This window comes from Anticarsia gemmatalis, chromosome 5 (assembly GCF_050436995.1).
Source record: "Anticarsia gemmatalis isolate Benzon Research Colony breed Stoneville strain chromosome 5, ilAntGemm2 primary, whole genome shotgun sequence".
Classification (NCBI taxonomy): domain Eukaryota; kingdom Metazoa; phylum Arthropoda; class Insecta; order Lepidoptera; family Erebidae; genus Anticarsia; species Anticarsia gemmatalis.
Window position 1 is genome coordinate 7,230,574 of NC_134749.1, and position 14,186 is coordinate 7,244,759.

Below are 14,186 nucleotides of genomic sequence, written 5' to 3' on the forward strand. Positions count from 1 at the left end.
TTACAAACCTTTGTGCTTATACCTATCATAATAACGTGTTGGCAGTAACGGTATGATATGAGGCCTTGACTTGCCAAATAAGAATATATACAACGCCTAGCAACACCCTCATTCTCTGTTACTTATGTAGAATTTTCATTTCCATAATTTAGGATATCAGTGGGGTTTGACTAAAAGCCTATGTCATGGTTGGGTAAATGAAATAAAACATGAATAGTATCGGTACAATGTGTTTATTAAATCGTACATCGACTTCCATAAATCAAACATTTCTGTGTTTCCGGATTCAAAACCTTACAATTTGCTAATAAAACAGATTTTCTAAATTGATATGAGTGAAACATTCAAAATATAATTAAGTATGTATTTACAAGGTTTATAATAATTATAACTAGATAGGTACACAATAATTTTCTCATTTAATATTTTTTGTTCAGTAATTTTTACTGTTTCAACAAATTTACATAAAACTTACGCGTCTAATTTTGTTGGCCTAATACTTTATAACAAATGTTAAGGAAAACTAAAAGAACATTCACTCATACCTGACCTCAACAATAGGTAAAAACTATGGAGGCCTAGAATCTACGATATTTCAAAGGATTTAAGTTCATTATACAGTCAAGTTTATTTTCCGCGTAGTCGAATATTTCAGCTATTAGACGGCAAAACAATACATGTATATTTAGATAAACTTCTACGTGACAGATGCTCTAATATAGCTATTTGTGGCAAACTAAGGCTCATTCAAAACAATACAGATTTATTAAATAAGTAAGTAAATATTCATGTCTATTTGTAAATGCCATAAATAAGTGCAATACATAGAAGACCTAACGGACAAGGGGTCCGAAGTTGAAGGTATTTAAATGAGACTTGATATAGAACCTACCAACGTAATGCTGAGACCTAACCATAAGCGTTAATATAACACACAAAAACTTTGATGGTAGACAAAATTGTGAGATAGTCAATCGGGAAGCTCTATTTGTGAACACCTATATTACATCATTTTTTAACTTTATGTTACGCTCTTTACATCTCTACTGTAGAAATTATATCCCACGCTAGTACTTAAACAAATAACAATAGGACTATCTTGGGAGATGTATGTATCGTATATACGAGTACAACATTTGTGTGGCACTGGCTACATTTTATAATATTATGTTTTTAGGTGTAATATCACCAAGATTACATGTTGTTTTGATGGCTTTGGCTAACGATTTTAACTAGCAGCATTATTGACTCTCATTCGCTTATGTAAGCCTTGTATACACGTATGAAATTATAATTATTCACCTAATAATATTTTCACATTTGTAATAATATTCAAAATCGGAAGAAATGGTGTACACGCTACTTAGACAAATTCATATCTAAATCGAATGAACTATAACTAAATAAATACAATTGGAATAAGTTCATTAATCTTAATAATAAACACTAGACGCTAAAATCATACTTCGTTTCATTCTACTAATTATCAATAACAAAATACTTTTAAATCAGTATACTTTGCAATAAATTAATTCAGTGCACACCACGATTATTTATTTAAATATATAATAGATATTTATGTTAATACTTGTAAAGATAATCATTAAATAACTCTTATTACCTTCATTACAATATCTAACAATTAATGAAATATTCGGTTTAAAAGAAGTTTCATTACGCTATTATATTATGGTGTTTCATCAAATTATGCTAGAATAAAATTCATCCTTCCTAATTTCATATCATATTAAATACGTAAGGCACTCCATTAATTTTGCTGTTTTTATCGAAAGAGATCGAAAATACTGACACACGGGTTTCCTCTATAAAAATGAAGACCACTGGAAGTTTATGTTATCCATGCACCGCATATTATAAGATAATTTATTATTTCAAGTATTAAGCTCGAAACAAATTAACGATATCATAGCATTGGCTATGAATTCAGGAAAATATAAGAATGACGTCACAAAAAGTAGTCCAATGTCACTTGGGACTGTTACCAGTGCAACAGCGTGATATTCGTTGTGGATCAAAAGCATAAATAATTCGGGATGTTTAGGTTTTACTACTTAGAGTATTAATTTAGTACTTCAGTATCCTCAAATACGTGAGGTCCAGGAAAGCTCTTCACAGATAAATGAGAACATGCAGATGAATATTTTGATTGTAAATTAATACACTGACGGATTGTGAGTAAAAATACCGATATTTTAATAAGTAGTACTTAATTCAGCAAACAATAATAAAACATTATACATACATGAGCACAAACAATTCTATCACAGACACTAATTTACATAAATCAATAATTATACTCTGTTCCTATAAAAGAAACAAATCTGATTTGTGAACATTAATAAACGATATAGTAATTGTTCTAAATCATCAACAGATATTGTATAAGTGACTATCTCAAGCACATTGTACTTGGCCACAGGGTGCGGACCCCTACATACAAGATGTATACCTGTCATGGGTGTGATTCTAGTGGGAAATTAAAATCACGACAAGCAGTTTACATCAACGTTGTTGGACCCCTAAATATTCAATTAAAAAGCCATTTTATTCATAAGTAATCTCTTTAAAAATTTTATCAAATTTAACTACCTATTTATACCTACCATACATGACTTGTTTTATTACTTCCTGAAAAATTTCGAATGTTTATATTAATTCCGCGCGGCGTCTTAAAGCCCCTTCATTGATTTGTAATGTATGATTTTCTACACTATAAATACTATTCCTTGAAGAAAGAATCAAGAATATTTTTAACGATATATTATATTAAATTAAACTAATTCATACGACACGCTTAAGACCAAGCAATACAATAGACAAGCTATTTTGTGTTGAGGGAACAGTTTGTAAGAAGAGTGTGCAAGATCAAGATTTTACTTTACTTTTCAAGTTATACTAATTAAAAACTACATATATTATGTATTTTTATTGTTCTTTGTTTCATTATTATGTTATTTTTGTAATAATTTTGTTTAATATTCCAGAACTTTCACAAAGGGTTTCGTTGAGTTTATTGCGCATCGATCGTGCACGCAGCTGGGTCGTGTATATTTGTCTAAACGTTGGTCCCTATAATTGCTATTGTAATTTTATGTCGTACATAGCAACACAGAACGGGGCGAACGACACCGCGCGAGTAGCGGCCGGGCTCTCCGAATAAAGGCACATTGAGTCATGATTTGTTAACCTATATGCAGTACCTAACATTCCCACTTCCCCATATTAACAATATTTCTTGTTTGTCAAGGTCGGCCTAGAACTAGTCAAAGGGAATAACTAATTAATAGTCTACTATATATATGAATTAAAAGTCACACCACTATTTTATCCGGTCGCGTAAATTTTCGTACACTTTAATAATTTTGACATCACATCATAATAGTCCTATGACATTCAACTCTTCATCTCTCAATTCTACTCATTTTGGCAACATGGTGGTGGAACTACAATTTTTCTAAATTATCTATGAGGCAAATTTGCCCAAAAATTAGTACTAAAGCGAAGACTATACTTAAAAGTTGTCTTCGCATTTGATTTCCCGCGATGCGGGTTGTGAGGACCACTGAGGTTCGATCGGACCGTCCCACTCAGGGTACGACTCATACATAAAACTATCGACGGAGGCGTCGTCCACCGCCACTTCGGTTCGACTGAACGCTTCGGCAAATTTTCCGATCTCAGTAGAGCCGAAAGCTTGTTGGAAAGCAGGCAGCGGAACTACAGGCGGTGGGCGCTTCTCCTCGGGCGGAGAGCGCCGAGGCTCTGCAGGGAAACGCTCGCGGACAGCGCGCGCTATATCAGTCTGTGCCACGCTGGGCGTAAACTCAGGCGTATTTCTCTGTCTTGTATTATTTTCTCCATTAAAAGGCGTATCTTCGTAAACGGGATAAGGTGTAGATCTCCCGTCTTGTTGGCATGCTTGATTTTGACCATGCATGTGAGTACCCTGTAATTGTAAAAGGAAAATGATTAGAGTGGCTTTTAATAAAGGTTAATTATATTTACACTGCAATATCAAAGACAATATTCATTAATTACCTTCATTGGTCGACATTCGGTTGGGTACCGCATGTGGTCACGCGAGCACGCACTTCGCGGAGTCCACCCGCCGTTGACTGCATTACCGCCATTCCAGCTACTGGAGCCCATCACACCCATCTGAGGAAAATACCACTCATATAATAATTGTATATGTGAAAGATATGTAGGATACTCCAATGTACTTATGTCGGACTGGTTTTATACGCTAGCTAGAGGCAAATTCTACTACGTTGGATAAACTGCAAAATCATACATAATAATATAAATATAATGTATATTCATTAATTAGTTATGGAATAAAATTCGATTTATCATAATATACATTTGAGATCGTACCTGATAATGCGGCCACATCTGCGGTTCGCAGTACGCGGGACCCCGACCGTTCATTCCACATTCTAACGGTGGCTGTAAAGTAAATACAATTATTAAATCTATCTCACTTATGGGAACCATCGCTTGGTGTTTTGACACCAAATAATGGAACCCGCAATTTTAATTTAGTTAACACATTCAGTTAGTATTATTGATGTTAGTATAAAGCGCACTCTATAACTACTATCAAAATTAAATTATTATTCGTTTCAGTGAAGTAAAATGAACAAATAACCTCAGCTATTTCGACCGTAACATTGATTCTGTTACTATTTTTACCTCTTCTTGTTCATTATGCACAAATCGATATTTACAAACAAGTAGAATATGTGAATGTTTTAACATAAAGCGTGTTCTAAAGTTACATTTAAAACTATTCAGTATATCGTCACAGATTTTTGATTAAAACAGTATGAAGTCGCATTTCTAAAAAGCTTATTAAATGTATGTACTTAATTTACCAATGGATCTGCGAGATTCAATACAAAATAACTAGCTACAAAATATACTTGAAGGTATATTCAAATACCAAATAATCCGAATTACTGCAAATGTAACAATCTCTTATCATCAGTGTACAATGTTATAACATTACGCAAAAAAACACTACAGTGATAGATGATAATTGCGTTGATAACAGATCCTGCATTTATTCGCCCTTGGGACGTAAACTCATTTCACACATCCTTCATTCCAAAAGAAGGATTATGTCAATAATATTTTTCACCTCATTAATTCATTGAATAAACTTAAATGAATAGTTACGAAGAGATCGTCAAGGAATAGTTCGCAGCGTCAAAACTTTTCAGTTCATAATATTTACATGGCGCTAGAGTGAAATATGTGCACACAACCTGTATACGAGATAATGTTTAGTGTGGTGGTTGCGGGGTGTGTGGGGAGGGGTGCGGGGTGGTCGCGCCGCCGATCGATGTCCGTTACTCCCTGTGCAACGTTGCGTTGCACCAACTGCATTCATCATCACACATCACCGATAAACCTCACATGCTTATATCTGAACTGACTTTACCGCTCTTTTTACAAATTCATTTGAGTCTTTAACGAACAATATTTAAATTTACTAAAGCTAAATGTTATGAACGTTACGATTACCAGAGTACGTCGTAATGATATTGAACTACAGCACCAAATCAATGGTGCTACGCTGCTACGCCGTTGCTACGTCAAAGCTACGAGATTTTGCCCGTTTTATTATTTTGGTTTACATAAGTTTGTTAGTTATAATATTTAACATTTTAGTTTTGCAGTATTCTTATTCATAATATACCTATTGAATTATGAATATAAACTTTAATAAGTAATAAAAGTATAAAATTCTAAAGTTTAGACTTGTAGTATTGTTTTGCAAATTTATCATATTTATGCTTGCAAAAGAATAGTTTTAGCGGTGTAATAAGAGGTTAAAAAAGTTACGTAAACTTGAAACGGCTTGAAAACTGTTCATGTGTGGGGGAAGTAGAATAGTGACGGGAGATTTGCAGAGGCTAACTAACTATCGAGCGGCAAGCGGCGAGCGCGCGGCGCGAACCACGTGACTTATCGATCAGCGCGGCGCCCACGACACTCGGAAAAATCAACCGCTGACAGCTTTCATAGGCCACCTCCACCTCTCGGCTCACGCCCGCGCTCCACCCTGCCTCGCGCCGCGGCCCTGTCCCCGCCCTCATTAGCGCCTTTGTGACGCTCACTTGTCTCGTAATATGACGCCGTAATGATACCACTTACCACTCGATTATTCGTTAACATTCCTACTAGTTGACTATCCAAATCAGGCGATATAAAATAACAAGCCAACCTCCTTATTTTCTCAATATTTTTTTGGCAAATATATAAACACGTAGATAAAAAAGTTTGTAATGCGGCAGAACTTTATGAAAACTTGTATGAAATAAAGCTAAATATAAATGAACACTATTTTAAGATTGACTTTTTATATTCGGTGTACGTAAGTGTATTTTTAGTTACTATGTAGAAATGACAACAAACTTTCGATTTCAAAGAGCAGTCATTTCAGTATTTACACCACAAACTTTCCCAGACTGAATTTTATAGTGTGTCGGATGAATTTAAACTCTATCCGCAATGCTTACGATTGATAATGTATATGTATGTGGTATAAAGGAACGAACGCTTGTAGCGAATGAGGATGTCAACTGTCCTCTGACATTGACCTACATAATTTTAACTAGTCTTTTTGTGTAGCGTCGACCTGTACTCCAGGTAATTAACTAAAAGTTAACGCGATAACTTCTAATGTTAATAACGCGATGATGCTCTTAGGAAATTTTATTCTTTTGTCATATTTGATTGCAAAATGCTAGTCGCGGGAAACGTAGACTTATTTGTATTATTATAGAATGTCATTGTATTTAATAGGGATATGGCTTGAAATGAATTAACATGTAGATCTTTCCCTAAGGTTTTATATCCACAATGTATCTGATGATGAAAGAAAAGTTGCTGGTTCATTACTTTTGCAAAATAAGTGTGACTTATTTATTTCATTTTAAACTACAAACCAAGAACTAAGACGTTGAAGGTTACATAACTAGGATACATCATTTCGAAATCAGATAGGTATTACTATTTCAAAACTAATAGATACAATAGATATGTATCAGTTGTTTGACGTTCTAACTCGTATTGTAAAGATCAGGGTAATAGGGCATTTATATTTATTCTATTGTTGAGAGTCTTCTCGCTACGACCATTATTCTTATATTTTATTGTTGTTTATTCCTGAAATATCGCTACCGTGAAATCTTACAATGTTTCGTTTTGTCACGTGGAACTCTATTCAGCCATGAGGAAAAAGTTAGTTGCTAACTTTGGAATTTTTACTGATTCCTTTTTACGTTGAGTACAAGGAATCTACCTACTGCTACGGAAATCCTTGAACCATTGGAACGGCAATATAAAGGTTACCTTTTTAACATTTTGAAAAACATAGCTTGTAACAAACATTATAATCTCAAATTCACAAAGCAGATCATTCACATGGTTTACTTTACACATAAATATTGGAATGTTATATTAGAGAATCTTTACGATTGATTGCTAATCGAAGATTTTAAACACTAGTTTTTTTTTATAAATAAATCCTTGCCAGGTTAATGATGGAAGTGTATAGTGTGGAATAGATGGGTTAATTTTATGTATCTTACCGTTGGCGGTAGGGGCAGGTGCTGAGCAGGAGTATGTGTGCGCTGATCGCGCCGCGCCAGCGCCCGTCGCACGCGCGCTTCCTTCGACGCGTATACGCCGTAATCTAACAACAAGCAAATAGATATAAATTATGAGATTACCCCTATTATAAAATACCCTATGGGAAATTCTGCTGTATGAAGTAAGTGTGGTTGATGTGGTTTTTGTGTTAAAAATAAGAAGGATTATCTTGACATAATCTAACATTTACAGAGAAATTGATATATGTGAGGTCGGATTATATTTGCTGCCCGGAATGTATCATTTATAAAAGCATATAATATATTAGAAAAGGTCACTAGCTCAGACTGAGAACTCCCTAAAACAAAAAACCCAAAGATACAGTCTCATGAACTACCCACAGCTATTGGCGTGAAAATAAATATCCTTTAGATTTATTGTTTCATTTAAGATGAATGACTTTTCAACAATGCATAAACAATATCTTTATTTGTTTAAGATTTGTGAAAGCATCTCTACAATTCATCAATGGGGTATTTCTTACGACCGCAATGCACAAACAATGCAGAACGGCCATCGATAAAGGTTATTTCATTACGTCAGTATGTTCTCTTAAGACTCTTACAGACACTGTAGGAGTGTAGGTAGGTACTGAATATACAGATTTGTAAATAGTTTCTTTGGTTATTACTAAAAGACGTTTGCGTGACAACTTATTAACAGAAATAAAATTGAATGACAGTTTTTTAAGCATAAAGTTACTTTTTTTGATACACTAGTGATAATGTGATTATTTAAATTATTGGAAAATTACAAGTAATATGCTAATAACTTCCAGTTTTGTCATTTTTGATGTTGCTATTATGACAATATTAGGTGGAATAGGTAGGGCTAGCAGGACTGTGAAAAGTACCTATAATATAATCGTCTTGCGATATTTACCTTATTAATTTTACAATAGTAAAAGTTGACGAAAACATCTATTAACACATGCACAGTTAGGTGTGCCATATTATTGCTACAAGCAGAACGCGCAAAGGGAAAGACAGAGGTATCGCGTATCTCTAACAAATCGATGACTGTATTAGGTCACGTATTGAGCACAGTTCCTGCCCTAGACTACACTATAAAATGTCGCAGAAGTAATTATGAGCGTTCTAAAAACTATCTGCAACGCAAAATCGGAATGCACAACACGGATTGAAAACTGCGATTTTACTTGTCAAACGCTTTTTCCGTTAATTCAATTATACTTAGTAAATTTAAACTTACGAACACACACGTGAAACTTTATGATCCTATATAGACGCTGCAAAAGCGTCTGCCAAACGTAAGGTCCATACTTCGATTTCTTTTTAAAGCTAAGCAAGATTTCCTACAAAAGTATTGACGCATATCTTTTGGCGATTGAAATAAGTAGTTTTCTTAGTAGAATAGAGTAGTTTACGGCATTAATATAAAGTAATTTAAACGGTAGAATTAATTTTCTAAAATCTCTACTCTTATAATTCATTATACATTATAATGTATTCACCCATATTTTAATTTTGCTAGCTACATCGACTATTCCTTGTTCTCTTTCTACATTCTCTTTAAATAAACTCGTCGTTATAGCAGTTACATTGTGAATCATTTAAATTATTGCAACAAAATTAAAATACGAATTGTTTACTGTCGGGTTCAATTGCGCAAAAAACTTCATCTGCATATTCATTAATCGCTGACCTGACGATGACGTCCCTTTTAATGACGGGTAAATGTATAAAGTTGAATTATAAACAAGACTATTCTCGCTCATTTAACATAATACGATTGCAAGTAATAGTATAAAAAGCAAGTTATAATAGTCGAGCACCGTTATCGTTCATGCGAAACTCGTTACATGTTTTACGTAGCATTTGTAAGGAGTTGACGGTGGATAGCGGCACGGGTGTTAGTACCCCGGTCAATATGTAGAGTGGCTGTGCTGTGCAGGCGATCAATCGCGTTGCGGCGTGGGGGGAGGCCGGGGAAGAGGGGGCGAGCGACCACCTGTAGCGCTCCCTGCCCGTCCCGGCCCGCGCCCCGCGGCCTCTGACATCGACACGTGACGTAGACACCGAGAAATCCGCCCAAACGTAAACATTAATTCTTACTTCATTCTTCATTGTTCAGAATGTCGCTTCGCGCCACGCGCGCGGATTCCGATCTCTCTCGTATTGGTAAACAAATTCAGCTCGACGCACACTGGCGGTCGCTAGGCATGTTATTGTACTTACTAACTCGACTGTAATGTGGAATAGACGTGAAATAGTTCCATGCTTGTAATTCAATTACGTTGAAGGAATTAGTTGCCTACGATATTTTATTCTTACAGCGGCTACACATTATAAAACAAAGAAATAATTACACATTCTACATACAGTTCATAGTCACACTAGCTTTGATTGTAGAGTTCTGCGTTTAATTGTCAGAAATATAAGAACTTATATTATTTGAAAAGGTTACTGAGTTTGAGATGTATTTTCCAACGCTTCAACATTGATAAAGACCGGGAATTATAAATAATTATGGACTTTTTTTAAGTTTTTTGTTGCAGAGTATTAATCCAAACAGGTCCGACTCCGCAGTTACAGTCACAGTTTTAGTATCAACACACCATGCTAAAGTTAGAAAAACACCAATATAGGAATAAAATTATTATTTCAGACTACATTATATTATTCTATCTTTCAATAACCGCATCAAATAAAATTATTAGAATGGGTACATGTCTAAAACGCATAACAAATGTTTAATTAGTATTAATATATAAACAGGCAGCTTATCCTACAGAAAGTGAATTTGCGTACTGTTTCAACTATATTAAAGTTAAAATTTACGCCGCGTTGAATGTTAAATAAGTATCTACTGTCAAATCTACTGGTTAAATACAGTATAAAGATTTTTTCATCCGTTCATTCGATAATATATACCTAAATAGATAACAGATATGAGGTTAAAAATATAGAATTTCAAAGTACGTGTATATGTTAAGGGGAATCTAAGTTACTTAAACGTGTATAAATAACTAAATTTCATATGTGATTTGGAAGTGCCAAAAGAGCCTTTGGTGTAGTAGTAGAATAGATGAGGAATAGATAATATTAAATTGCAAAAAAAATACCAACCCATAGGCATGACATGTTCGGCGTGGTGCATGTGGTGATTGGGGTAGTCATAGCGGTAGTAGCGCGCATAGGGGTCGTGCGCGTGCGGCGCGTAGTAGTGGTGCGCGTAGGGCGCGTAGGGCAGCGGCGCGTACGAGCCATAACCGTCCCAGGCTGCGCCCGCGCCGTACTGCCCGTGCGCGCGGTACTCGCCGTAGTTGCAGCAGTCCATGGTCCGCGCGCCCTACGCGCCCTCCAGCGCACCCGCACCTCGCGCCTTCCGACATCCTGGACGCGGCGCGCACCGCCACATCACCGCACTCTTGCCGATACTCTACTCTGCCACTAATCTCAGAGGAACCGATCCAAGTCCATCTCTATTAATCCACTTTCTAAAGACCAAACTTCGATTACATTAAATTTATTCTCTCTCGTTTCAATATTATCCAATAAAGTTTCTTTAAAATAAATTTCCTGAAGTCTGAAAAATATTTAAGAGCGCGGTGACTAGTCGCGTAGAGATCGAGCGCAGTTTCGCGGCGGGAATCGGACGCGGGTGCGACGTTAGTTAGCGAAAAGAGGTCGTTCGAGTTTGCCGGCGACGACGAGAGATTCGATGGACGAGGGCGGTGGCGGGGCGCGGGCCGCGAGGAGGGGCGACGCCCGCTCGCCGGCGGCTCGGCGCAGCGCGGCGCTCGACGGACGCCGACTGAAGGCGCCGCGGAATCGATACGTCGCCGCCGCCCGCGGCCGCCCGCCGCGTGCCCTCGCCGCCCGCCCGCACTACCTGCCTGCGCCCGTATTGCGCGCGAACTTTGTCTTCCCCGACGGAATTTTATATTTAGAACCATGGTGAAACGATTGATCGATACTTTGCACTATTAATTAGTACCTACACACTTTCACTAGATATTCCTCTAGGGGAAATAATAGGTAGCTTTGTTCGTACTTCCCTTCACTTTATTTAAGTTTTTGCGCCTAGCCTTCCGTTATATTGAATTAGTGGCGCTCATTGAACCCAAAATTGAATTTGTAAAAAAATTTGAAGTACTTCCGTTACTTTGAATTGGTTTTTAAAAAGTTGATAATAAGTTTAAATGTATCAAAAAGGAGTGTCGCGTCGTGTAGTAGTCAGGTGGTTGGTTGATACTTGCAAAGTTTTATCGAATTGCGCGTAGGCGGCAGTGACCCACATCGGCGACAATCATGTGGCGCATCACCCGCGCCCTTCGTCCTTCGGCTGGAGACCACACTCAACTTTCAATAAAACCGAGACGTTTATTAATACTTACGAGGATATCTGTTAACGCCATAATTATACTTTAGTTAGTTTCTTGTTAAACTTTACTTATATGCTCTTAAATAATATTGCTGATAAAATATAGCATATACCTACTAGCTTTTATCGATAGCCCAAACATTAAACGATATAACCTTGCCAGATGCATCAATATACGACTAGCGAGGAAATAGTTTAAGGGTTTCATAGTAACTCTTACTTAAGTTAAGCTAGAACACCAATTAGTTGATTAGGACTTTCTTCAACATCTTGGCCAATTATTATTTCTTGGAATTAAGTAGCGACGTAATAAACCAAACGATCGTAGCATTCGTAGAATTTCGTAGCCGCGTAGCACAATGTCTGCTTATCGCGCCAGGGTCGTAGCGTGAAAGTGTAAGAAATTGTTCAATTTCTGTGAGATATTTGTTTGCGTTTTTGGCTAATATTTTTTTAATTTAGGGCTCATTCATTTTAATTTTATCAAATCATTGCGTACAGGTTAAAATATTGACTTTTAGGGAGTTTTAATAATATAAGCCAATATAAACAATATTGTTGTTTACTAAATACTATTGTTACATTCTTAATGTACTTAAATGTACCATTATTACGAGCCCTTGTATTATTCATCATACAAAGAATTTGTACACTTGTCTTTAGTTGTGGAATAAACCACCAAGTTTAGCAAAGTGCTGAAAGACTAAACTAGAAGAGTAGAAATATTCAAATTGGTAGTTGACAAACTGTGATGTTAACTAACTTATTTATATTAATATAAATAAGTATATTAATATACATAAGTTTTCGTAACTTTTGCGCACATGAGGCAATTGTAAAAGCCAAAAAAGGAGAATTTGATGACAATTTGCCACTTTCTTGAATCAAAAATTAAGTTATTAAATTATTGCTTTAATTGTGTCGTTATGTAAATATTTCAAGCATTTACACTTCTTCATCAACCGGTTAAGTTAAGAAGCGTTTCGTCGAACATTACTTGAGCATCCGTGCGCGACAACTTTTTCACCGCCAGGAGTGAATGAAATCAACTCTCGTTCCATGCTAAAGATCGTTTGAATATATTATACAAGTTTTGCAACTCTCCGAAGTGAATGAAAGTACTGAGTAAGATGTTTATCAATGCGATAGACTCTTTATATTGCAGCCAATAAGTAAAAAAGACACGATGAAAGCAGAGTATACATAGTATAGTGTACGAAACAGAGTACCTATAGTATAGTGTATGAAACAGAGTAGGTATAGTATAGTATTTGCTACAATGTTAATACTGTATTTTAACATTAAATAAAGGTTTATTAATTCAAGTGATGCGCATTGTGTACTATCTATTAACAGCGGTATTACCTAGTAGCAACCTCGTGTACTCAATAGAGCTTGTACTAACGTTCCTTGTGCTAATAACATATGACCGCAATCACCAGCCTGCCTGCCAGTCTTGGTGATTAATATACTATGAGCTTAGAATCCCTTGTTGTGGCTCTCCGCAAGGGTAGCGATACACATTTATAGGTTGACGTCAGCTAACGAACCGGCGCGAAAATTTGAAATTAATTTTAATACATTCACAACTTGCTCGTTTATTATTTATAATATTGAGGGAATAATACAGTTTCGTTACACAAGTCAATTTAAAAATGACGTGGATCAAATAAAACATTAATATTTGTTTATCTATTACTCGAACAAAAATTTCAAAAATAATGTTACAAACAAACGGTATTTTTTTTTCGATTTTCACAGTTATTACAGTAACGATTCGAAATCTCTCAGTACTAGGTACTAATACCTATTCATCGAGACGGGATGATCAACAAAATATCCATCCCTTCGTCGACCTTTTGCTAGTTAGTGACGTCTATAGAATATGAAAGTTTTCATGGCGGTACAAGTGCTTCGCTAATAGATAACAATTACTTACAAATATATGTACAAGTGTGAATGTGTCTCGGTAAGTGTGTTCTAATGTATGTTGTGTAGTAGAGAAGCCAGGCGCGGGTTATCATGCAGATTGCGGCGAATCAATAGGGGCGCCTCGGCCACTGACGGCGGATGACGATCAATAGCGTCCCAGCGGAGCTGTCTCCGCATTAAGGGGCTTCCTCGAACGCCCTTACACCTACCCACAGTCTACCTAC

At 36.2% G+C, this 14,186-nt stretch overlaps 1 protein-coding gene across 1 annotated transcript; it reads right to left on the minus strand.

Moving 5' to 3' along the window:
- Positions 1 to 220: 220 nt before the first annotated feature.
- Positions 221 to 11,547, minus strand: LOC142972994 (uncharacterized). The gene is made up of 5 exons (XM_076114490.1): positions 10,773 to 11,547; positions 7,623 to 7,726; positions 4,399 to 4,470; positions 4,060 to 4,179; positions 221 to 3,967 (listed from the first exon to the last, which is right to left on the minus strand). Exons 1-5 carry the CDS (start codon positions 10,981 to 10,983, stop codon positions 3,533 to 3,535), a joined length of 942 nt encoding a protein of 313 aa, XP_075970605.1. The 5' UTR covers positions 10,984 to 11,547; the 3' UTR covers positions 221 to 3,532.
- Positions 11,548 to 14,186: the final 2,639 nt, after the last annotated feature.